Source organism: Aethalodelphis obliquidens, unplaced genomic scaffold, assembly GCF_003676395.1.
Source record: "Aethalodelphis obliquidens isolate GAN/ISIS:26980383/991018 unplaced genomic scaffold, ASM367639v1 scaffold14, whole genome shotgun sequence".
Classification (NCBI taxonomy): Eukaryota; Metazoa; Chordata; class Mammalia; order Artiodactyla; family Delphinidae; genus Aethalodelphis; species Aethalodelphis obliquidens.
The window spans coordinates 34,480,062-34,506,548 of record NW_020837958.1 but is presented as its reverse complement, the minus strand read 5'-3'; the positions used below and the strand labels follow the sequence as shown (position 1 = coordinate 34,506,548).

Below are 26,487 nucleotides of genomic sequence, written 5' to 3'. Positions count from 1 at the left end.
CAGATATGACCACCCACCATGGCCTCGCACCATTGGCAGATTACTGTATCCATGTCATAGGGCTGTTCTGAAGATTAAATGAGTTTTGGCAGGTAAAGTGCTGAAACAAGTAAATATTCAATACCTCTTAGTCACCATTATTTAATTTCCACTAGGGGAAGTAAGGACCAATCAATCAAAAGTATTAAGTAACTTGCCCAAACATGCCGGAGATACCACACACTTAGGGATAATTCCTGTGCTAATTTCTTGTCTTGGGAATTCCCAGACCAAGTGGGAAATGTCCAACACCCAACGTACCTGATATACAGACCCGTGGTTGCAACTTCTCTTTTTTTTGGCCGAGACGGGTGGCATGTGGGATGCTATTCCCCCGACCAGGAATCGAACCCATGCCCCCTCCCTTGGAAGCGTGGAGTTTTAACCACTGGACCACCAGGGAAGTTCTCCCACCCCTCTCCCACCCAACTCGTCTCTCATCACCAGCTGCAACTTTTATATCCTGAGGCCAGACTGTTACCTGTATTGGTGGGATTATTTTTCTTTAGGGATTTTTTTCCTTACCCCCTTTTACGTAGGGAATAGCCTTTTAAGGCTTCTAGCATGAACCCAAAGCCTCTAACTCTGTCCCTGTGAGAGCATTAAAACTCAATGCCCTGCAGTAATAGAAAACAGAATCCTGCTTGTACCCACCACCATCTGGGTAGTCTTAGTACAGGCTTCAATTTCTGTTATTCAGATTAGTAGATCTCTCAGCTATGTATCTACAAGGACATGCTATGCTACGCTGTTCTTGTTGTTTTTTAATTCAGCATATCTAGGTGTTTATAGCAGGAGGATTTTCTGGTTATTCTAATTTGCCAGAACTAAGATTTCTATCATAGTTTTTTTTTACTGACAATCAAATTAGTTCTGTTAATCTTTACATTCCCAGTTCTTACCTAAGGGAGCATTTTATATAGTTTTAAATTCCTGAAAATAAGCTCATGTTTTAAAGATGAAAGTTTATCAAAAACCTAGAGGTGGGGCTTCCCTGGTGGCGCAGTGGTTGAGAGTCCGCCTGCCGATGCAGGGAACACGGGTTCGTGCCCGGGTCCGGGAAAGTCCCACATGCCGCGGAGCGGCTGGGCCCGTGAGCCATGGCCGCTGAGCCTGCGCGTCCGGAGCCTGTGCTCCGCAACGGGAGAGGCCACAACAGTGAGAGGCTCGCGTACCGCAAAAAAAAAAAAAAAAAAAACCCTAGAGGTGGGGAAGGGATAAGGGAAAAAAAAAACACCTAGAAGAAACTATGACATAGATCATAAAACAACTGCCCAGAAAAATATAATGACAAATTATAAGCCTAAAATGTTTTACTAATGATCAGATGTCCTACTACTTCAGAAACAAGCCTTATTTTAATAAATGACAAGGTAAAGCACAATTTAAAAATTCACCTGCAAAGACTTATCCTATTGAAAGGCTCCTCCTAAAGTCGGAGAACCTGAGCCACAGGAGAAACCCTCCCATCGGACAGGCCCTCCCGCGGGGAAAGTTTCCGGGGCAGGGGGCGGGGCTGCCGGAAGTCGCCGGTCGCCGTCTGCTGTTCGTTGTTTGAGCTGCTGACGGGAAGGAGAAGCCCGAGCTTCGGCTGCGCCGCGGGGCGGCAGTCACGACCGGAGCCCGAGCCGCCGCTAGCCTCTGGACGAGCCAGAAGCCAGGAGCACCAGCTGCGGAGCGGCGGGGCCGAACGCCCGCTCGCCTTCTGATCTCGCCATGTCGCGGGGCTCCATTGAGATTCCCCTCCGGGACACTGACGAGGTAAGTGTAGAGAATGGGGGAGGGTGGGGACCTTGAACTTGGAGATCTCCCCCTCCCCCTTTCTCTCGACTTCGTTTCCGAAGCGAGAGTACCCTCTCCCCAGATCCAGCTACCCGGCCGAAGCTCCTATCACGTCTTTCCCCAGCCCCAGTGCCCTCCCAGGCTGGGAACATCAGGTCCGCGCAACCTCGAAGCCACCCCGAGAAGGAGTTCTTGAAAGTTCCCCACCAACCTGTCCGTATTTGACAGTACTCTGCTCTTTTCCTAATTCAGGAGCGCAGGGGTGTGACAGTGCCTGATAAAATGTAAGGCACCTCATAGATCGCAGAGGTGGGCGCAGATGTCACTGTGTTCTCTCTGCTACTCAAACTAAGTGTCTCTTCCTGGGAATATATAGGATGTCGCCCTTCCTCCCTTAGAAACTCGAGTATCATGGTGCACCACATCTGCCACACAAGGCTCCATCAACGAAACAGAGACCCCAAGATAATAGCCGCTGCAGTGTGCTGATAGAATTAACCCCATTTCCCTTCCTGTCGCCTCTTTTATGGGTGGCCTGTGGCTTGTCTGAGTAAAGTCCTCAGAATTGATGTTGTCTTATTCGATATCTCATACTCTTACTTTTGATTGAGGTACAATATTGAGATATGTTTCACTTACTGTAAAATCCAGTGGTTTTTAGTAGTGTAACCATCACCACTATCTAATTCCAGAACATTTTCCTACTGTTATTTTTGTGCCACATTCAGGAGTGTGTGTGACACAAATGATGCTTCCATGATTAGTGTGTACGGTGGCACTCAACTTTGCATTGCCTCTAGGACTGTGCTTCTCAAGTTGTCAGACCAGGACTTCCCTGGTGGCACAGTGGTTAAGAATCCGTCTGCCAGTGCAGGGGACACGGGTTCAAGCCCTGGTCCGGGAAGATCCCACATGCTGCGGAGCAACTAAGCCCGTGCGCCACAACTACTGAGCCTGCGCTCTAGAGACCGCGAGCCACAGCTTCTGAAGCCCGCATGCCTAGAGCCTGTGCTCTAGGCACAAGAGAAGCCACCGCAAGGAGAAGCCCACGCACACCGCAATGAAGAGTAGACCCCGTTCCCCACATCTAGGGAAAGGCCGCGTGCAGCAACAAAAGACCCAATGCAGCCAAAAAAAAAAAAAAGTTGTCAGACCGAGTCTCAGAGTCTGTGGCCTGAGTCTCTGGGGTGTTTATCTGTACTTTACCTGCATTATACGTTACGCAGGGTTTCCTTTTAGTTTTTTCAGTAAGAAAAGCTTTTGTAGCATTTTATAGTTCTAGTGATTTGAGGACAAATATCAGGGTTTGTTTGCTATGCTTTAATATTACCATATAACGTATTTGTCATATGCTCCTTAAACGTTTCTTAACGTATGCTTGTTCAGCCCTATTGAAAGTGAACACAAATCCTATGTATAACCATACTGATGTATCTTTAGGAAAGCAGCAGTCAAAGAAGAAATGTGAATTTTAAAAAGAAAAATAAGAGTTAAAACCTACATTTTGTATTTTAGGTCATTGAACTTGACTTCGATCAGTTACCGGAGGGAGATGAAGTTATCAGTATTCTGAAACAGGAACACACACAACTGCACATATGGATTGCTTTGGCGGTGAGTATTCATGTAACAAATATTTTTTATATGTTGACTGGAAAAAATACGTGGTTCTGTTTTCAGTTACAGTAATAGCCAGCTTGGGTGAATGATAGATAGTACCATGTATATGGAAGTTAATTGTATTAAAGGCAAGTTTACTAAGTGATGTGTTGGCCTCTGGTAAATTAGTATATGTTGGTGAAAGCAGAATTCATTTAAGTTAAAGAGTACTCTATATTGAGCATTTGATTATTTAGTGATTACTCAGTGAAGACTGGCTTATGGTTTGTAGATAAACTGAGAAAAAACGAGGTGCCACAATTTAAACAATCTAACACCCTCTACCCTCCCCAGCACCAGCTGCATAATGATGTTTCTTTTTTGTGGGAACATTATAGTAAATGATTATGAATAAAATATAGTAAATACTTTGATCATTATTTCTAAGCAAGTTTGTCACAGGTCCCTTTCACATAAAGATATACAGGAGGCCTCTGACCTTGAAGAGTCAGAGAAGTAGATCTGGAATCGGGCTTGTGTCCAGTGCTCAAGCCTAACTCTTTTTTTTTTTTTTTTTTTTTAAGCCTAACTCTTAAAGAGTTTCTTAAGTATGGATTTACAGAGAGATACTTTCAGTGACAAGCAGTGCCCTCCTGACTTGAAGTGCTAAGTTTTCCTGGTCTTTGGAGAACAAGACATTAATGCTTGTCACATATTTTTTAAAACCAGAGGGGAACTTAGTATTTTTTTAGTACAAATGCCTCCTTTAACAGCACTTACATGAAAATTGAAGTCTTGGAGGGTTAGCATGGAACCTGTAGTAAAATAAATTCATAAAGCATTGTGGGCTGTAGGTTGTTACACTAGAAAGAATGTAGGCTTTGGGATTAGAGAGTCCTTTGTTCAAATTCCAACTCGGCTACTAACTAGACAAATGATCTACCTTCTGAGCCTATTTCCTCATCTAAAATAGGGGGTTGTTAGCACTCACCTTAAGGGTGGTTGTACAGATTAGAGATAATGTATATGAAGCTCCTGGCATTGTTTGTGGCCCACAGTAAGGGGTTAATAAATGGTGGCTATTCCTTTTATTATTAATAAATGAAACAGATACCCAGGGAAGTTGTTCAGCAGACCCAAAGTCACAGACAATTTTTGATGGATCTATAACTGGAACCCAAGTTTTCTGTTTGGAATTCTTTATACCCTCTCACTATTGCTTTCTCTCTTGGGCTCTGATTTAGTTTGAAATCAGCTATTGCTAGGTAAGAAGATGGAAGCATTTGTAGTGATTATAATTTTTTAAACAGCTTTATTAGGTATAATTCATCTATAGTAAACTGCACATATTTCATATGTACCATTTGAGAATTTTTAGCATATATGTACACCTGTGAAATCATCACCACAATCAAGATAATGAATATATCTATCACCCCTAAACTTTCCTCCCACCCCTCCCTTGCCCCTCCACAGTGCCCAGGCAACCCCTGATCTGCTTTTTGTCACTAAAGATTAGTTTGAGATTTATCCATGTTGTAGCATGTACCCAATAGCTCCTTTTTACTGCCGAGCAGTAGCCATTATACAGATAGACCACAGTTTGTCCATTCACCTTTTGCTCAACAATTTAGTTGTTTCCAGTTTGGGGCTATTACACATAAAGCTGCTATAAACATTTGTGTACAACTTTTTGTATTGACATATCCTCCAGTAATTCTAGTTTGATTCTTTACCTTATAGCTGGAATACTACAAGCAAGGAAAAACAGAAGAGTTTGTAAAGTTGTTGGAAGCAGCGCGTATAGATGGCAATTTGGACTATAGAGACCATGAAAAAGACCAGATGACTTGCTTGGATACATTGGCAGCCTATTATGTACAACAGGCTCGGAAGGAGAAGAATAAGGACAACAAGAAAGATCTTATTACACAGGCAACCCTATTGTATACGATGGCAGATAAAATTATTATGTATGATCAGGTAAATTAAATCAGATATCTTTGAATTTATGAAAGGGAAGAAAATACCACATGAAAGTAAAATGTGTATAATAGGCAACAGATTTTCTTTCAGTTCTTCTTAAAATAACATAGTTGATAAGAATAGTCAAAAAGAAGGATTCCTTAATAAAATAGAAATTTCTTTGGTCCTGGTACTGTTGAAGTAATATGGGCAAATTTAGCATGTGAAACTTATCCACATGTTGAGTTGGTAATTCCAACATCCTCAGGTGAACTTCAAGCATATTTTAAGGAGTTTGAACTTTTCTTTTTGTCATCGTTCCTGGCACAGACAACTTGCATTTTGGGATAGTTCCTCAATTTGCAATTAAGAATTGCTTACTGGTAGTTTAAACACATTGCAGTGATAAAGGAATTTGTGTGATGATCTTCCTTCCTATATGGTTTTTATTTTCATGTTACACATTTGTGTTAAATTGTGGTTAGCCCTGGATAAAGTCAAGTCTAAGATGATGCATTACTTTTTCAGAACCATTTGTTGGGAAGAGCCTGCTTCTGCCTACTTGAAGGTGACAAAATGGATCAGGCTGATGCACAATTTCATTTCGTACTCAACCAGTCTCCAAATAATATTCCAGCCCTTCTTGGTAAGTCACTTTTGGCAACCATCTTAGGAATCTGTATTTTTCATCTGTGCCTAGAATGTATTTCTTTGTTGATGACTCCTTAGTAACTGGGCTGGGCAGCAAAGTAGAAGAGCTTTACCTTATTAAAAATAAAACTATTACAATAGATCATTGTTTCTGTTGAAATTACAGAAATAAGATATATACCAGTTAAGCATAATTTGTTATACACTTCTAAAGCGTCAATAAACAATCTATTTGGGCAACTCTAAGCTACTTTAATTATTTTATAACATTTAACATAATATAGTACCGTTCTGTTTATAGGCATAGATTAATATACCCTCATGGAAAACAAGTTTAGATATGAAATCATTTTTGCTATTTTCAAGTATTTCTTACTGAGAGATATATTTGATTTAGGTGAGTTAGTAGAGAGCATATGAGACTTGTGTTCTTTAATAAGTGCATGTTTATTTTTAAAAATCATTACAGGTAAAGCTTGCATTTCATTCAACAAGAAGGATTACAGAGGAGCTCTCGCTTACTATAAGAAAGCCTTGCGAACTAACCCAGGATGTCCAGGTAAGAGAAAAACTGTAAGTCTAGGCTGTGTATGATCCAACTTAAAATATTGATATTTGATTCCAAAGCTGCATAGTAGATCATAATATAATCTTTTTGCCCTATACTAGTTTTCTTTCCAAAATCTCATTCATTTAGCAAATTTTGAAGTCAAATGTAAAATGTTTCCAGAAGGAGAGGGTGTCAGTGTCAAATTCTGTTGTTAGGCCAAGTAAAATAGGGAATGAAAGTTGATCATTGGATTTGGCAGCATACAAATCATTAGTGACCTTGATAAAGCAGTTTTACTGGAATGGTGGAGGTGAGATACTCATTAGGGTGGAGTCAAGAGAGAAAAGGGAAGGAAGGGAATTGGGAGGCAGCAAATGTAGATCTCTCAAGGAGTTTTACTATCTAGGGAAGAGTAGGAATGAATTGACAACTGGAAAGGGAAATGGAATCAAGAGGGGATTTTTTTAAGTTGCGAGAATGTATATGGATGAGAATGATCTAGTTGAGAGGGAAAATTTGATGATGTGGGAAAAATAGGGCAGGGTTGCAGGAGCAGTGTCCTTAGATGAGAAGGGGTAGGAACTAGTGAGCAGTGGAGAGGTTATCCTTAGAAACATGGTTGTGTTTTGGCATGGCTTTGGAATTGGGAAGCATTTATAAGCATAGCTCTGCAGATGTGCATGTAGTCAGTCACTATATTTAAGACCTTAATGAAGCTTTTTGTTCTCTGTTTAAAAATTGCTCTTTAAAAATTAGATAATGAAGGTACAGTGTAGCCAGGAGCATTGGAAGACAAGAAAAATACCACTATTATAGGTGTTCTGTTCTATGGTGAGAAAGGTATCCTTGATGAGGGGGTAAGTGTTGGGAGGTGTGAGGGGAGAGTGGTATGCTGTGACCTCCAGTGAAACCAAGTTTGTGATACACCCGAAGATTTTATAGTGTAGTTATACTGAAGTTAATTCTGCGATTTTGCAACTTGTAAATAGAGAATGTTTAAGCATTTAAAAAATTTTTAATCCTAAAAATGCCCTAGTTTGACAGACTGAATGACTTGATTTTATTTTTGTAGCGGAAGTTCGTTTAGGAATGGGCCATTGCTTTGTCAAACTTAACAAATTGGAGAAGGCTCGTCTGGCATTCAGCAGAGCCCTGGAACTCAATTCCAAATGTGTGGGAGCATTGGTGGGACTGGCTGTTCTAGAACTCAACAATAAAGAGGTATGTGAGTGAAAAAACTGTCTAGTTCCTGACTGATCTGTCAGGTGAATAGTATTGAATTATATATTGAATTATATCTCAACAGAGCTGTTAAAAAATGCAATCTTTTGGAGTCTTTTCTATTATTTGCCTTAGCAGTAAATTATTTAGGACAGTGACATCAAGTATATTTACTACATGCACTCAATTTCAAAGGGCAGGAAATGCTTTCCAGTGGCAGTGTTTCTGCAGTTAAGTTTGTTAAGAAAGCTAAATTCTAAAAGTTTACCTCACTATTTGAATTTATTTTTATTATTTTTTCTTTAATTTTTAAAGATTACTTTCCATTTGCAGTTATTACAAAATCTTACCTATATTCCCCATGTTGTACAGTACATCCTTGAGCCTATCTTACACCCAGTAGTTTGTACCTCCCACTTTCCCACCCCTGTATTGCCCCTCCCCCCTTCTCCCCCACTGGTAACCAGTAGTTTGTTCTCTATATCTGTGAAGCTGCTTCTTTTTTGTTATATTCACTAGTTTGTTGTAGTTTTTAGATTCCACATATAAGTGATATCATACATTATATATCTTTCTCTGACTTACTTCAGTTAGCATAATGCCTTCCAGGTCCATCCATGTTGCTGCAAATGGCAAAATTTCATTCTTTTTTATGGCTGAGTAGTATTCCATTATATATATATATATACACCATATCTTCTTTATCTATTCATCTGTTAATGGATACTTAGGTTGTTTCCATTATCTTGGCAGTTTCCATATTTTGCTATGAACTTTGGGGTGCATGTATCATTTCGAATTAGTGTTTTTGTTTTTTTCAGATATATACCCAGGAGTGGAATTGCTGGGTCATATGGTAGTTCTGTTTTTAGTTTTTTGAGAAACCTTCATACTGTTTCCCACAGTGGCTATGCCAATTTTCATTCTCACCATCACTGTTGGAAATTGTTTAATCCCTGATGAAAGTTAACTAAAACAAGAGCTATATTTTGCTATCTGAACTTAGATTTGTATAATCTTATTTCTTCAACTATAAAGGAAACTTTGAAAAAGTGCTATTTAAGTAATATTTCACTCAACCCTGCCATCATTGTTTTTCTTTTAGGCTGATTCCATCAAAAATGGTGTCCAGCTTCTTTCCAGAGCCTATACTATTGATCCTAGCAACCCTATGGTATTGAACCACTTGGCAAATCACTTTTTCTTCAAAAAGGTAGGAGAAATCATTTATTAAAGTTGTTTAATTTTAAATCCTGATTGTTTTTCTGTACTGCAGGTGATACTTTATCTTTTTAACTTGGAAAGAAATTTGAATCAAGAGGTTTTTTTCAAGTTAGAGTTTGGATTAGTATCTGGGGATACTAATTAGCATCTGGGTATGTTTGTTCATTCATTCATTCATTCATTTAATAATTATTGACCCTGTATACTGTACCCAACATTGCGATAGGGATGTGGAGTTCAGTAAGATGTGGTTTCTGCACTCAAGGAGTCGTTTCATAGAAAACACAGATATGGGAACAAATGTAAATGTAAAAATAAAGGTCTCTGCCCTGCTGTGGTAAAGAAATGAAAGAGGAAGTGATTAAGGAGAGTTTTCATCACCAAGAATGAGACAGCTCTTGAACTATGTTTTTAGAAGAAGGTCACTAGGTAGCTGAAAGAAGACAGGCACAGATCTATGAAATGGTCTTAGTAGTTTAGTGAGAGTGTAGCATATGGTGAAATTTTTGCTTGTTTATTTTCACATGTTGGTCATGATGTAATTTTTTAAGTTGCCACTAACTCTGTAGAAGCAGTGACATCCTAGGTTTCTCAAATACTAAAAGAGTTTTTATATAGTTAGTAAGCATGAGTTTAATCAGTCATTTTTAAACCAGGTACTAAATTATACCAAGAACTTTAATTAAATAGCAGTTTAGGTAAGAGTTCACAAAACTGCATCAATCCTTATTAATAATAGATGCTATGTTGCTGTTATTGTTGCTATTAATATGCATCGTATGCTTGTAAAATGCCAAGTACTGTTAATAGTGCATGCTATGAATTTATATGATATTCAAAATAGTCCTATGTGGTAGGTAATATTTTCCTCATTTTGTGGATGTAATGGAAGCAAGAGTTAATAGCCTGAGGTCACACAGCTATTCACCATGATGCTTTACTCTCTCTGGCGGTAGAAGCATACTCCCCTTTCATAATGAATTATTAATTAAGCTTTATGCTATAGCTGTTTTAGTACTAAAAGGCAACTACTTAAGGAGAGGATGGAAATGTATCTCATATGTAAATGAAGTGTTACTGTTTAAGATAAAACAGCTACACAAGTTAGTTTGGTTTTTACTGGAAGAACAGCAACAGTACAAAAACAGAGGATGGATGATTCTAAATATTTGAGGGCATATCTAGTAGTCAGTGCTCACAGCAGTTGGGACAGCTTCCTTGAACCAAATGAGAATAATACAGTTTTTAATTTTCAGTGCTAGTCACCCTTCCACTGCAGAAGATAAAGACTTGCTTCTACTGAGAACAATCAGTATATTCAGAACCTTAAAGATTACATAGGTGATGGACTTCCCTGGTGGCGCAGTGGTTGAGAGTCCGCCTGCCAATCCAGGGGACGTGGGATCGTGCCCCGGTCCGGGAGGATCCCACATGCTGACGGCTGGGCCCGTGGGCCATGGCCGCTGAGCCTGCACGTCCGGAGCCTGTGCTCCACGATGGGAGAGGCCACAGCAGTGAGAGGCCCGCGTACCGCAAAAAAAAAAAAAAAAAAAAGAAAAGATTACGTAGGTGAAATATGTAAATAAAGCCAGTATATTTGGGTGTTACTGAACACCTGATCTGTGATCAGCACTGTGCCAGGTGTCATGAGGTCATCTTGCACTGGATATATGTCTTTAAGGTTTACAGAGCATGTTTACATATGTTTTCTCAGTTTGTCATTACAACAGCCCTAGAAGGTAGGCAGGGTATTTCCATACGCTCATTCCAGTGAACAGTATATAAATTAAGCCAGAAGGCTGTGTCATGTAATTAAAAGTGTGGAGTTTGAATCACTTGGTTCAAATTCTGGCATCACCATTGTATATAGTTCTGTTGCTTTGCGCAAATAAACTAATAATTTCCCTAAACTTTAATTGCCTCACTTATAAAATAGTAATAATACCTACTGTATAGGATGTGAGGGATGGTAGTTAGGATTAAATGTAATATGCATATTAAATACTTATCTAATGTGAAACACTCATTTCCTGATAAAAGCTGCAATCCCATTATTATTTCTAATGTAAAAAAAAAAAAATGTCAAAAGTGGTCATTGACAAAAACTCTACTTCAGACCAGATTTCTAGTCAAATGAATAAAACACATTCCTATTAAAACTGGAAAGTTGTCTCTACCCCTGATGTATGAACTCTGACTTTGAGACGCTTGGGAGACTAATCCAAAGGAAAGTCAGGCCTAATAGAAAGGTCATGACCCATGCATTCAAATAGAGCTGAGTACAAGTCCAAGTGCTGGCACTTGCTACCCTCATGTGATAGAACATAGCCTTGGAGTCAGAAAAAAAACAACAACCCACTAAATCGAGATTCTGGCTTTTCACCTTAGATAACAAACTTTACTTCTTTAAGTGTCTATTTTCCCATCAACAAAATGGTAATAATGACACACTTTGCAGGGAGGTTGATTAAGCTTAGAACTAATATAAGTATTATACCTAGTAGAGGGCTTTGGTTATAATAGTTCTCAATAAATTGTAACTGCTTCCATTACTGTTAATAAAGGACTTAACCTCTCTTGGGTTTTCTCATCACAAAAATAGGGACTAATGCCTCAAAGAATTGTTGTGGGGATTAAATGAAGTAATAGTACTGGGGAAATGTTAAGTACTGTACAACTGTTAGTTCCCATCTTCCCTGAATTTATCAGCAAGGGGAATGAGGAAAATGATTTGTAATTCTGGATACAGTGCTGCTATTGTTCATTCAATGAACAAATTTTAAAAGTGAAATTTGGGGAAGCCTTATGACTGAGACTGGTAGAGTTGTTTGGGTTCACTCAGTTGAGTTTTGGATCTTCCTTGTTCAGGATTACAGTAAAGTCCAGCACTTGGCTCTCCATGCATTCCATAATACAGAAGTGGAGGCCATGCAAGCAGAAAGTTGCTATCAGTTGGCTAGATCATTCCACGTCCAGGTAAGTTAACTTTACACCCTCTCTAAATATCTAATTCTTTAATGGTTTTCCAAATCATTTAAAAACTTTTGTACATATTGTTGGCCTTGTTTTATTTCATTTTTTAGGAAGATTATGACCAAGCTTTCCAGTACTACTATCAAGCCACACAGTTTGCCTCATCCTCTTTTGTGCTGCCTTTTTTTGGTTTGGGACAAATGTACATTTATCGAGGTGACAAAGAGAATGCATCTCAGTGCTTTGAGAAAGTCTTGAAAGCTTATCCTAATAATTATGAGACTATGAAAATTCTTGGCTCTCTATATGCCGCCTCAGAAGACCAAGAAAAACGAGATATCGCCAAGGTATGTTTTAAAAATCTAAAAATTTTATTTTCTGTTAGCTATCTCTAGATGCGCATTCCTCATGTCTTGTTATTGCTGGTAGAAATATGATGGACACGGTGTTGTTAGCTGAGTTTGTTGTAGTCGAACTAACATTTGACTTATCAAACAGGGTAGAGTAGCCACCACGTTTGAATGTCATACCCTAGAGTTGGAATGCTTTAGCTTAATGATCTCTTTCATCCCAGGGCCATTTGAAGAAGGTCACAGAACAGTATCCTGATGACGTTGAAGCTTGGATTGAGTTGGCACAAATCTTAGAACAGACCGATATACAGGTATTTAGCCATGTTTTCCGTCTGCTACCTGATGTGTTTTTGGTAAGCCTAATGCAATGTTTCTCTTCCTCTCATTTTCACTTACACTTTATTCTGTCCACCATGAAAATACAGGGTGCCCTGTCAGCCTATGGAACAGCGACACGGATCCTTCAGGAGAAAGTGCAGGCCGATGTCCCCCCAGAGATTCTGAATAACGTGGGTGCCCTCCATTTCAGGCTTGGAAATCTGGGAGAGGCAAAGGTAGGAACGTAGAAATATTCCCTTCTTTTATACTATCAAGTTCAATGCACACTTTTTCCTATGTATCAACCAAGTCTTTTAACAATGTAATTTTCTTTTCTTTCTCCTAGAAATACTTTTTGGCATCATTGGATCGTGCAAAGGCAGAAGCTGAGCATGATGAACATTATTACAATGCCATTTCTGTTACAACATCATACAATTTAGCCAGGCTGTATGAGGCGATGTGTGAATTCCATGAAGCAGAAAAACTATATAAAAACATCTTACGGGAACATCCTAATTATGTTGACTGTATGAATTTTAAACTTTTTTTGTGTGTATTAAAATGTCCACAACAGCAGCAAAAAATTTAGCCTGAAAAAAATCTTTCTTAGAACCAGTAGTAAACAGTTTTAGGAAATTCCCTTGCGGTCCAGTGGTTAGAACTCCATGCTTCCACTACAGGGAGCCTGGATTCGATCCCTGGTCAGGGAACTAAGATCCTGTAAGCCCCGCAGTGCAGCTGTGGTGCGACCAAAAAAAAAAGTTAAACAGTTTTGAAGGTTATATGCCTGCCCCCTTTTCTTCAAGGCAAATTTGTGGCCTTAAAAAAAAAAAAGAAAAAAAGACGCAGCTTCAGTTAAATTTATGCTAGAAACAAAAAGAAACAACTAAAAACCAGTTGGACCATATTTTATAGACTAGGCCATCTTCAGTGGGTCAGCTACCTTTATTAGGCTTTTAACAACTCCTTGGCATATTTGGTGATGGGTTTATCTTTATGATGGGTCCTGCTTTGAATTCATATAAACATTTTGCAATGTTTATAATAGAAAGAACAGTGCTTTTCCTGGAAATAATTATTACTAAAAATGTCCTACCTTGAGTTTTTACAACCTAGACAATGTGAAATTTGGTAGGTTTTTAACTAAAAATATTTTATATGCTGTACTTCCCTTAAAAGAACCTAAAGCTATGAGGTTTTGACTCTGGTCAAATTAGGGGCTAGCAATTTGGCCCCTGTCGTACTGTTATGGATGCAAAAGTGATTTAAAATAAATAAGATTTTAGTTGAATGTCAGGCTAAATTTGAACTGAGTTGATAGGCAGTAGTAAGCCATTGTTGTTTCCTGGAGAGAGTGACATTTTTTGGAGAAAATAACAACATTTGTATGGCACTTTTTTTATTTAAGTGGAAGAGCTGCAGTTAGAGCCCAGGTTTTCTAACTAGTAATCCCTAGTAGTCTGTGCTTTCACTGTAGTGCCATATGCCAAGCACAGTGCTGTGCATCAGAGAGAAATTGGAAACAGAACAATGCTAAGCTTTTAAAATAACTTAACTTGAGATGATGACTTGGTCCAGGGTGCTAGCCTGGGGAATAGAGTGGAAGAGATAATCTGAGATTTCAAACAGGAAGACTTGATGGTGGCAGAGTTGCTCTTTAATTTATTAGGTTATTAATTAGCTATATTGATGCTTGATATAGTTTCACCTGTGGGACTTTTCTGTTCATTATTAATGTATTAATGAAAAACAATTGTTTCAAAAGTATGACTTTAAAATTATGATTCTACTTTATAGCTAATATTTTAAACATGAAAACTTGTATATTTTCAGGCTATCTGCGCCTAGGAGCCATGGCTAGAGATAAAGGAAATTTTTATGAGGCTTCAGATTGGTTTAAGGAAGCTCTTCAGATTAATCAGGTTGGTAATATTAACTCTTAGATTTGAAAAATAATTATTTCACCATTTCCCCCCAGTAAATCAATTTTTCCTTTTAATGGCTATCATATTTCTAGACTTGGCATCTCCCTGTTTTTTTCATTTACTTGTTAAAGATACTAAAGGGTATAGAAGTCATCTAAACGTTTTGATTGTGGCCCACGGTAAGAAATAGATTTCACACTACAGCCTAGTACATACACACGTGTGTATACAGACAACTGAAATCAAAGTTTTACAAATCATTTTGTGCTCTTTCCATAGGCAGTACATTGACATTTTTACTGTATTCCATTCTGTTGCATTTCTTATGGTGATAACTAAACACTAAATTGATGTTACAAGTCACTGATCCATCTCAACTCTCAGTTTGAAAAACACTGTTGTAAATGTAGCTTGTAAACCTCTCCAGTAATCAGCTGTTGTGGAAAGATGATTGATCTCTCTGAATCCAAATTACAGATTTTGCTTCTTTTTATACATGTGTTTTTAGGACCATCCGGATGCTTGGTCTTTGATTGGTAATCTTCATTTGGCAAAACAAGAATGGGGTCCAGGCCAGAAGAAATTCGAGAGGATATTAAAACAACCAGCTACTCAGAGTGACACTTATTCTATGCTAGCCCTTGGCAACGTCTGGCTCCAAACTTTGCATCAGCCCACCCGAGATAGAGAAAAGGTAATCTTTTTTCATCTCTTTAAAACAAAATTGATACTTATTTGATTCTTGTTTGAATTTTTTTATAATGTTTGTATCTTTTTATAGGAAAAGCGTCATCAAGATCGAGCTCTGGCCATCTACAAACAAGTACTCAGAAATGATGCAAAGAATCTCTATGCTGCTAATGGCATAGGTAATTATACAGTTTGGATATCCATAATAATTTGTGAAATGAATGCTTTTGGAGGGATGTTTGCAGATCAGAATTTCTCTCTAGTTGTTTTTCTGGCTACAATTAGAAAATTCTAATTCTGTGAACCTTTTTATAACTTTAGGAGCTGTTTTGGCCCACAAAGGATATTTCCGTGAAGCTCGTGATGTATTTGCCCAAGTAAGAGAAGCAACGGCAGATATCAGTGATGTGTGGTTGAACCTAGCACACATCTACGTGGAACAAAAGCAATATATCAGTGCCGTTCAGATGGTAATGTCTTATTTTTCAAGATATTTTTATTTTGTGTTCATTGTCGAGCACTTGTTTCCTTAACCATTCTGGTCCTGCCTTGGAGCTGGGTGCTATCTCTTACGACACTGTGTCTATTCAGAGACTTATAATTATATATGGTTAAGGCCAGTCTTTGGTGTCCAGACAGAGATGTGAGTCCTGGTTCCACCTCTAATTGCATGTCTTGGACAAAGGACATCTCTGAGCCAGTTTTCATATCTATAAAACAGAAATAATTGTACCTTAATCTCATAGAATTTTTTGAGCATCCAGAATGAAAAATACTTGGCACCATACTTGGCACTAGTTTGCCTCGCATAGCAGTAAGTACCCAGAAGTTAGTGGGATTTAATATCCATTTGCTTGTTTTACCCTCTTACTTCTCAGATGAGAGAACTGAGTTTCAGGAGGGTTAAATTACACTTAAAATGAAACTCCATGGGGATAAGTTTTCATGGTTATAGAATTATTTTTTTTAATTTATTTATTTTTGGCTGCATTGGGTCTTTGTTGCTGTGCGCAGGCTTTCTCTAGTTGCGGCAAGCGGAGGCTACTCTTCGTTGCAGTGTGTGGGCTTCTCGTTGCAGTGGCTTCTCTTGTTGCAGAGCACGGGCTCTAGGCGTGTGGGCTTCAGTAGCTGTGGCATGTGGGCTCAGTAGTTGTGGTGCACGGGCTCAGTTGCTCCGTGGCATGTGGAATCTTCCCGGATCCGAGCTCGAACCCGTGTCCCCTGAATTGGCAGGCGGATTCTTAACCACTGCACCACCAGGAGAGCCTATGGCTATAGAATTTTATTATGCTTTTCATATTTGTTGATTACTTGAACTTGAAGTAAAAGAGTCATGCTTAGCATCTTTTGCATAGTAAAAAGTAAAAATGCTCTTATGGGGGAATTATTATGGTCAGAAAAAACAGGTTTCTGACCAAAGTTAGAAGACAGGCTCTGGACTTCCCTGGTGGCGCAGTGGTTAAGAATCTGCCTGCCAATTCAGGGAACACTGGTTCGAGCCCTGGTCTGAGAAGATCCCACACACCGCGGAGCAACTAAGCCTGTGAGCCACAACTACTGAGCCTGCACCCTAGAGCCCGCGAGCCACAACTACTGAAGCCTGCATGCCTAGAGCCCACGCTCCACAACAAGAGAAGCCACCACAATGAGAAGCCCGCGCACTGCAACCAAGAGTTGCCCCCTCTTGCTACAACTAGAGAAAGCCCACGTGCAGCAAGGAAGACCCAGCGCAGCCAAAAATAAATAAATTTATTTTTTTTTAAAAAAGAAGATAGGTTCTGTGAAGTGGTTAACCATTTTTCTAAAAAGGATGGGTATTATTGTATTCAGAATATTGGAAAGGTTCTGGTCACAGGGACTTACAGAACCCAGATTGCATATAGTAGTCTCAGAGGTTGTGTTTTTGGAGGTGGGCCTTCTTGATCTGCAAATTAATTTCTAGGGATATTCAGGGAAAAACCGTCTAACCATCTTCCACAAAAAAGAACTTACCTATGATAAGATGTGTTCCATGGTCAGAAAGTGATATGTTCACAGCAAAATTAATACCAGTATTGCTATATTGGTTTTACTAAGAAATTAACAGCAAGAACAGTGAGATTTATCATTCTCATTGCCAGTAGTTTCCACCAGTCCTAAAGAAAGGTGGTAGAGCACCTTAGGAGCCAGGTGTATGACTTCTAATAAGTTGTCAGTGAGCCTGTTCTAGATAGTATTGCTGAAGATACAAAAAAAAGACCTTCCAATCTGTTTAACCTTTCAGTGTTGGTCGAAATTTCAAATGGAAAAACTATTTCTAGTATGTAATTTTTCTTGCCAGGTTTTTATGTTGTGAAAAATGTATGCTGGTGAGTGTAAAATATCGTTCTCAAATTAGTCTCTGAAATTAACCATTCAAAAGACAAAATACCTTTTCACATAGCTTTAAAATCGCTTGAAATTTTGTCACAAAATGACAATATCATTTAATCCTTGTTGTGTTTTAATTAACGTTTTCTTTTATTGTAGTATGAAAACTGCCTCAGAAAGTTCTATAAGCACCAGAACACTGAAGTTGTGCTCTATTTGGCCCGGGCTCTCTTCAAGTGTGGCAAGTTACAGGAATGCAAACAGACTCTGCTGAAGGTAAAAAAGAGAACTCAATTCTATGGTGCATTGTATTTTTTATCCTGTTTTACGCATGCTTACACACCTAACACTCTATTTGACTAAAATCCTTTTCATGTCATTATACCATATGAAAGATTTGCTTTGTTTTTGTTTATAGGCTAGACACGTGGCACCCAGTGATACAGTTCTTATGTTTAATGTGGCCTTGGTCCTGCAAAGATTAGCTACCTCTGTCCTGAAAGATGAAAAGAGTAATCTGAAGGAAGTACTCAATGCTGTGAAAGAACTGGAGCTTGCACACAGGTAAGATTTTGTAGGAACAACCTTTGAAATGCTTTGTTTCTTTAAACCCACATGGCTCAAAAGAGAATCATTCTCTATTAGAATCATTCCAGCGATTTTTAAGCCAAAGCAGACTGCTTCCGCCAGGTGGCACCCAACCGTAGCCAGGATCCTGATAGAATTGGATCATGTAGTCCGACCCCTAGAACTGGCTGGCTGGCTTTGCAAACTTGCCCTAGATTTTTCATTGACCTGTCAATAATATGACCCAGCATTTTACACACTAGAAATTTTTAGACTCCACTTACGCTGGTTTTACTTGTTATACTAGTGACTTTTTATGTGATATTAGTTTTACTTAAGCTGAGATTAAGACCTTTCCTCTTAAATATTGAATAAATTTATTCAGCTCAGCTCAAAATTTATGTAACCTTACAGTACTTATTTAGTAATTCAGTGTATGGTAAAATTAAAACCTGACATCTCTTCAGGTTTTGTCCAGCCTTATTTGAATTCTTGTTTAATTATTCTTTGCCTTGTCTAGTAGATTGTAAGTGCTTTCATGGCTTAAGCCTCCTAACCTCCATGCTGACATATTTAGTAAATTTGGTGTTTAGTAAATATTCATTGCTGGAATTGATTTTTGGTGGTTTGTGAATTTACTGATACCGTTAACTTTATCATCAAGAACTTACTAATATTGAGTGGTATATTGATGAGAGTCTTTTTTTAAGTGAGTTGTAGATATATTTTTCCTATTGAGATAACAGCCCTTCATGAATACATTCATTTAAGTATTAAGTATTCATTAAGTTTCAATCAGTATGTAAGCCTCCTCTCAGACTGTTTTTTTAAGAACAGATTAAAAATCTAAAGGGTGTATTTCATTAATTTTTTTTAAGTAAAGTATTTTATTTTCTCATTCTATTTAGATATTTCAGTTACTTGAGTAAAGTTGGAGATAAAATGAGATTTGATTTGGCCCTTGCTGCTACAGAAGCCAGGTAATGTACTATTTATGGAAGGTGACTCTGGGTGAGGCAGTGATAGCAGTGTGGACTGGGAGAGTGACACAGTAGTGAATGGGTTTCTGACCTTCCAGAGGTCAGTCTTTCACACTCCTCTCTGGGACACTCCAACCTGGACCAAGGCTTTTTCCTAAGGGTCCTTTCAGGGAATATGGCAAAGTTCAAGTACTTAAGTTGTATGGGAAAATACTTTTCTATTTCACTAATGTCAGCTATGTAGTCAGAATCAAGACACGATTCCTGAATCTGTCACATGTAAAGATAGTGTCGGGAATCTTTTTAGCTGTGCTTTGGGAGGACGGTTATAATTTGCAAACTTAACATAGTTGACAGTATTGGCTTCTGAGAAACTAAGTTAATTTTCCTAATTAAGACTCCCTGGTGGTGCAGCAGTTAAGAATCCACCTGCCAGTGCAGGGGACACAGGTTCGATCCCTGGTCTGGGAAGATCCCACATGCCGCGGAGCAACTAAGCCCATGTGCCACAACTACTGAGCCCGTGAGCCACAACTACTGAGCCCACATGCCACAGCTACTGAAGCCCACGTGCCTAGAGCCCATGTTCCACAAGAGAAACCACTGCAATGAGAAACCCGCGCACCACAACGAATAGTAGCCCCTGCTCGCCACAACTAGAGAAAGCCTGCGCACAGCAACAAAGACCCAAAGCAGCCAAAAAAATAAGATAAAATAAAAATTAAAAAAAAGAAAAGGGCTGAAGAATTAAAAAAAAAAAAAAAAAGACTTCCCATAGGTATCACCTAATGATCCTGCTTCAAACTTTTAAATGTGTATAAGGAATACAGATGCTCTGAGTTTTTTAATAAAAAGTATATTAGCTACATACATATTTCTCTAAATTTGGATTGTTCTAGGCAATGCTCTGACTTACTGAGCCAGGCCCAGTACCACGTGGCCAGGGCGCGCAAACAGGACGAAGAAGAAAGGGAATTGCGGGCCAAACAAGAACAAGAGAAAGAACTGTTAAGGCAGAAACTTCTCAAAGAACAGGTATGTATTGTGTTTGCAGTTATACTAGAATTAAAGGTGTACATACATACACTTTGTATGTTAAAAAAGAAGTTCTTCTGATGGTAGCCATGATTTTTTTCTGTCATAAGAACATTGTGATGAGGTTTTTTCCTACTCTTTTTCCTCATAGGAAGAGAAACGTCTCAGAGAAAAAGAAGAGCAAAAGAAACTTTTGGAACAGCGGGCCCAGTACGTAGAGAAGACCAAAAATATTCTTATGTTTACTGGAGAGACTGAAGCAACAAAAGAAAAGAAAAGAGGTGGCAGTGGTGGACGGGTAAGATATGACTCCAGTTAGAAACGAAGCTAATTGGTTAAATTCACTCAGTCCTTAGTCCTGAGCTTTGGCTTCCTCCTTTGCTAAAAGTTAGTTTTCCAACAGAGACTGCTTTAAATGGTGTCCAGTATTTACAAATGCATTTCACTGTTAGCTGAGTACAGTTTACCTTGTAGCAACTTTGTAGTTGATGATTTTTGCTATTTGAGGCATTCATCCCAATTAGAAGTTTTTAAAGTATGGGCCTCACCATGTGCTTCTTCCACGTGACTTAGAGCAGCGGTCCCCAACATTTTTGGCAGCAGGGACCGGTTTCGTGGAAGACAATTTTTCCATGGATGGTGGCAGTGGGGAGGGGTTGGGGGGAGGTGTTGGTTCAGGCGGTAATGCGAGCGATGGGGAGCAGTGGGGAGCGGCAGATGAAGCTTCGCTCGCTCGCCCGCCGCTCACCTCCTGCTCTGTGGCCCGGTTCCTAACAGGCCACGGACCAGTACCGGGCCATGGCCCAGGGGTCGGAGACCTCTGACTTAGAGGACTGATGGGAAGTGGCCTCTTTCATACCTTAGCATTCCACCCACATTCCACCAGCCAGGAAAGCAATGACTGTGGTCTTGTTTGGGTTTCAGCGGTCCAAGAAGGGAGGAGAGTTTGATGAGTTTGTCAACGATGACACCGATGATGACCTGCCTATATCCAAAAAGAAGAAGAGAAGGAAGGGCAGTGGTAGTGAGCAAGAAGGCGAGGAGGAGGAGGGTGGCGAGAGAAAGAAGAAGAAGAGGAGAAGGTAGTGTCATGGAATAACCTTTTAAATCACCTGGGTTTTAAACCACCTCATGAAAGTGGCAAAAGACCTTTCACCTTCTGAATCTTAGGTTTAGAATCTGTGAACACCTTTTTATCACTTGATCCCCCCAGACAGGGAAGCCTTTCATTCCCCCATTTCCTACTTTAATCCTAAAATGGACCCCACTACCAAATTCCCGGCGTGCTTGGAGTCTCCACACATGTCCACAGCTTTCCTTCTGAGTGCTCCGAGTCAGTCAATAATTGCCTTTCTTATGACTGAAAATTGCAATATTTATTGGAAAATCTAGGCAGTTTAGGATGAGAAACGTTAGTGTGTCCACACTGACTGTCCATCTTTGAAATCTTAGAAAAGCCACTGAGCTTCAGTTTCCTCTCTGTAAAGTAGCGATGGCCCACCTCCTGGTTTTACAGGATGTATAAAATGTGAATTTATGTGAAAGAAGGGCCTTTTAATCCTCCTAGTGCCATCCGCTGTTAGGATAAGTGGTGCCCTGCCCCCCTCTCACCTGGAAGTGCCCCTAAGCTGTCTGTTCCTCTCATGGTGCTTCTGTGTCCGGGAACCTCCAGTGTTAGCTAGACCTGTTCTTTCCAACCCATGTCTGGCTCTGCTTGTGGAATTCATTCAGACCTGTGGAATTGAAGCTGTGGCTGGATATTAGCAGGTCTGGGATGAGTAGTTGGAAGGGAAGAAAGGAGGGGAAGGAGGTTGAGTCTGGAGCCTGGGTCTTTTCTCACATCTTCTGTCACTCACCAAGGGCAAGATTCACGCTCATCTTAGATTAGTAAGAGGGCTTAAAAGTGACTCAGTTAGTCAGCAGACATGGCATAAATACAGTTTTTGCAGACTCCCGAGCCATGTGCAGCAAGAGTAAGTTGTGGTCTCTGCCCTTGAGGGGTGTACAGTCTGCTCGAGGCCAGCCCCTGTAAAGAAGGGTGTTCAAAATGACTAATACTGTTTGAATGGCACAGAAGTCTTGGGTTTTATAGGCACGAGTGAATCTTGACAGACTTTCTCTTGGTGTTCACTATTTTAGACCTCCGAAGGGAGATGAAGGATCTGATGATGATGAAACAGAAAATGGCCCCAAATCGAAAAAGCGCCGTCTACCAAAAGCAGAGAAGAAGAAGGCAGTAAGTGTCCAGCTCTGTGGTTTTCATCCCCAGTAGGCATCAAAGACTGCGGTACTCTAGAATACATTCTTCCCCTGCAGTGTCTTCAAGCACAGGCACTTGTTTTTGAAGTTTGTTGGTTGCAGTTTGATTGTATCAGTATCACTGCAGTGCAAACCCAATTTAACAAGACATCCTAACATAAAGAGTCTTGACTAATCTATTACGTTTGATCTTCTTTCTTCAGCCCAAGCCAGAACGTCTGCCTCCTTCAATGAAGGGAAAAATAAAATCCAAAGCCATAATATCATCAAGTGACGATTCATCTGATGAAGATAAACTGAAAATTGCTGATGAAGGGTAGGAATTTTTCACTTATGTTCTCCTAGTGAAGGATAACCAAGAGTGGTCACTGTGCCAAAGCGTCATCTCTGCAGCTTCTTAGAATCTTAGAGCAGGAAGAAGCCTGAGCACACATCTCATTCCAGTCTTGTCATTTTGTCCTACTAAATGTTTGTCCCTTAAAGAAGGAAACCTATTTTGAAATCTCATTTCTTCGTGAATATTAGCTGAAATTTTCTATCATTTTGCTACACTGCCATTGACTGGCTTAAAGTATTAAGAGTAGCCTGATCTTGGTCACAGGGAGAAAGGGACTTTCTTGACCATTTCCTCCCTTGTCAGGCAGGGATGACTCAGCACTGCCTGCTCTATGGAGGGCTTATCGTAGACTCCTCTAGCTCACAGCCTACTTGGTGAAACAATATTCTGTTTTACTTGTACTGAACTTGCCCCTCAAGCTCTGCATTTGGATTCCTAGACTAAGGCTCTTAATACCATACTATGCTGGGTTCTTCTGACGGCCATCATTTCATTCATCCATTCAACAGACATTTGAACATCCATGCTATGAGATAGCAAGCTGAGAGCTGGGGATGCAGAGGATAAAGACATCGACCCTGCCCCCAGGGAATTTGTACTTTCGAGACAGTGGAGAATGACAAATAAACCAAAACTACATTATAGTGGGAAAAGGGTCATCACTTATATTTCGCATTTATTGCTCTTCAGTGACCACATGTAATCTGGAGTTTAGGTAGTGGGGGGAACTACTGAGGTGTTTTTTTGTGGAAGAAAGGCTGTTTACGTCTTAGAAGAAGAATAGAGAGTCCTAATCAACTGTACTTCAATAAAAAATAAAAATAATAAGAATTTTTTAAAAAATAAAAGGAAGAGAGAGTCTTGGTTGGTTAGAGGTGAGGCAGGGGTGAGAGGTTAGCATGTCGAAGGGACTAAGGGTCCTGGTGCAGGGCTGGTCTGGTAGGGTAAAGCGTCTGTAAAGATCTGCAGTTCCCTTTTTCTCTGAAGATGCTGGTTGACACAGATTTGGATTGCTTTTCCCTAAAACACTGTTTCACCCTTGCCCACAGTGTTACCCTGGTCCACTGATTACAGAGTGATGGTTAGACCTTCATGAAGTGTTTGCTTATTTGGCCAGATGGAATGGAGTGAATTAGATCCCGGGGCCCACTGGCCCTTAGCGTGTATACAGAATGAGTTATGTGATGTGTGTCTAGGTTTCTTCTTTCAGATGTAAGCACAAAGAGCCTTTCTTCGGTCTACAGGGATGTTTTCATTTCTAGGAAGAGTAGTATGTTTCACCTCCCTCACCCTTCTTAGACTGACCCTGTAGGATTTAATATTCCTTTCTTGGAATATCTGTTATGAAAACCAAAACTAAGGAATATGCCCGAGGAGAAGCATGTGCTCCTCTCCACAGCTCTGGTGGGGGAGCAGTTGTGACAGTGGTGAAGGGAATGTTCTTTCCTCCAAGAAGCCAAAATTCCCTGGGTGCCACTGCACCCCCAAGCATTAGCACAGGTCCCCTGCCCTTAACATCTGATAAGTAGAGGGGGAACTCTGGCAAAAGTACACAAACAAGCTGCAGAACCTTTTTATTTAGCCCCAGCTTCCTATGTTGAGTAGGTCTAGTCGTGGCGGAGGGCACCGGAGCAGAAGCAGATCCTGGGACAGAAAAGGTGACTTTGCTCCTCAGCGATCTTCTAGCACAGATGGCAGTGGCGCAGAGGAGCTTCCCTCCCAGCCAGTCTTGGGACAGAGTGCATTCTTCAGAGTCTCTGCAGCCCAGTGAGGTCCCAGGTTGCACCTCTGCCGCTGTGTATTGGTTTATAAAGATAAATAAATGTATCCCTTCCTTTTCATAATTTTACGTACGAAATTGAGAAATGCTTCATTCTGATGAAGGGTGCCTGGGATGACCAGTGCGGTCACCCTTCACTGTCTATGTTCTGTCTCAGAGCTAAAGTGCCTTATTCTTTTTAACTTTTTAATCCTCTCTTAATAACCCTATCACATTTACAAAAAAGCACACCAAAGGATATCACAAAACGAACACCTGTGTCAACAGCGATCCGGTCAAGACATCAAATGCCTTTCTTTTTTCAAGCGCATCCCCGGTTTGTCGAGGCTCCCTTGGCCAGAACCCTGGTCTAACGAGCGTTTGTCTTTGCCAGACATCCCCGCAACAGCGACAGCGACTCCGACGAGGGCCAGCGGCGGAAGACGGGCGCCTCCTCGGAGGAGAGCGACTCCGACGAGAACCAGAACAAGTCCGGCAGCGAGGCCGGCAGCCCCCGGCGGCCCCGGAGGCAGCACTCAGATGAGGACTCAGACAGCGACCAGCCGACCAGAAATCGCAGGCCCTCGGGCTCCGAACAGTCTGACAACGAATCCCTGCAGTCCGGGCGGAGCCGCTCGGGGGGCTCTGAGATGGACTCTCAGCCCGCGTCCCCCAGCGCCGAGTCGGACCACTACTCCGAGAGAGCATCTGACAACGAGGGGTCCGGCCGAGGCTCCGGCAGAGGCTCCGGCAATGAATCCGAACCCGAGGGATCCAACAACGAGGCCTCGGATCAGGGCTCAGAACGTGGTTCAGATGATAGCGACTAGGCTTTATTTCATGAATAAGCTTCATCTCCGCAGGAAACTTTTTTAATATATGAAAGCTGTGATAAAAACATTTCAGGTGTTTGGTCAAACAGTGGTGGATTTTTCTTAAGGCAATTTTTTTCTCCTATCCATTTGTACGTTACTATGTCCCAAAAGATGTTTCCCTTGCGAGAGTCCAATATTTGAGTCTCTTGAGAAAAAGGTGACTATTCTTTATTATGGTACAGTTCCACCTATCATATGTGAAAACCCCAGGAAGATAAACCCACATGCTGAACCATTCCTCCCGAGATTTGACTGAAACTGTGGCAGATGTCTCATCTTCTTTGTGTGTTAAGCAGCATATTATTAGGACTTTTATTGCAATCTTTTACCAAGTGGTGTGAGGAACTTGGTATTAATGTCTTTGTTCCATTTCAAGTTTAGATCAGGAATATTTTTATTTTCTGGAGGAAGAGGTATCTACTGTATAATTGCACCAAAGTACAAATGAAAGGAAGGTTTTCTTCAATAGTGTAATACTGCAGCCATGTAGATAAAACGACAAATATATCATTTGTTAGGTTGAGTAAGATGTGGAAAAATGCTTTTCTGTTAGTAGTATGCAAAGACCTACCTAAGCCACATAATAAAATTCTTTTACCAACTTTTATGTGTAACTTTGTGTCATTTTTTTTTTTGCTCAGTACATTTGTATATGAAAATTTAGCATCTATAAAAATATGCAAATATTTGGAAGAAACTGAGCTAAGCTGGAGGTTGTTTACTCAAAAGTTTTGTAATTCATTTAACATCTTTATTGGATTATAATTGCTTTACAATGTTGTGTTAGTTTCTGCTTTATAACAAAGTGAATCAGTTCTATGTATATGTATATCCCCATATCCCCTCCCTCTTATGTCTCCCTCCCACCCTCCCTATCCCACCCCTCTAGGTGGTCACAAAGCACCGAGCTGCTCTCCCTGTGCTATGCAGCTGCTTCCCACTAGCTATCTATTTTACATTTGGTAGTGTATATATGTCCATGCCACTCTCTCACTTCGTCCCAGCTTACCCATCCCCCCTCCCCGTGTCCTCA

At 40.2% G+C, this 26,487-nt stretch overlaps 1 protein-coding gene across 2 annotated transcripts; it reads left to right on the top strand.

The window, feature by feature from the left end:
* Nucleotides 1-1,475: 1,475 nt before the first annotated feature.
* On the top strand, nt 1,476-26,059 carry CTR9 (CTR9 component of Paf1/RNA polymerase II complex). 2 transcript variants are annotated; one of them, XM_027115385.1, is made up of 25 exons: nt 1,476-1,800; nt 3,337-3,435; nt 5,164-5,403; nt 5,914-6,031; nt 6,506-6,595; nt 7,659-7,807; nt 8,913-9,020; nt 11,900-12,007; nt 12,115-12,351; nt 12,579-12,668; nt 12,783-12,911; nt 13,022-13,205; nt 14,512-14,600; nt 15,112-15,297; nt 15,385-15,472; nt 15,615-15,763; nt 17,802-17,918; nt 18,061-18,206; nt 19,118-19,189; nt 20,089-20,224; nt 20,376-20,522; nt 21,149-21,306; nt 22,364-22,460; nt 22,687-22,799; nt 24,974-26,059. In XM_027115385.1, exons 1-25 carry the CDS (start codon nt 1,756-1,758, stop codon nt 25,407-25,409), a joined length of 3,531 nt encoding a protein of 1,176 aa, XP_026971186.1. In that variant the 5' UTR covers nt 1,476-1,755; the 3' UTR covers nt 25,410-26,059. The 2 variants fall into 2 exon arrangements, with proteins under 2 accessions (XP_026971186.1, XP_026971185.1); XM_027115384.1 differs by having other exon boundaries at nt 1,593-1,800; nt 12,579-12,911.
* Nucleotides 26,060-26,487: the final 428 nt, after the last annotated feature.

Excerpts from the sequence above, each read along its gene's own strand:
- CTR9 (XM_027115384.1), top strand. The coding sequence starts at position 1,756 with ATGTCGCGGGGCTCCATTGAGATTCCCCTCCGGGACACTGACGAG. Across the intron at positions 15,298-15,384 it reads CCACCCGAGATAGAGAAAAG|GAAAAGCGTCATCAAGATCG; the intron begins GTAATCTTTTTT and ends ATCTTTTTATAG. Across the intron at positions 18,207-19,117 it reads GAACTGGAGCTTGCACACAG|ATATTTCAGTTACTTGAGTA; the intron begins GTAAGATTTTGT and ends CATTCTATTTAG.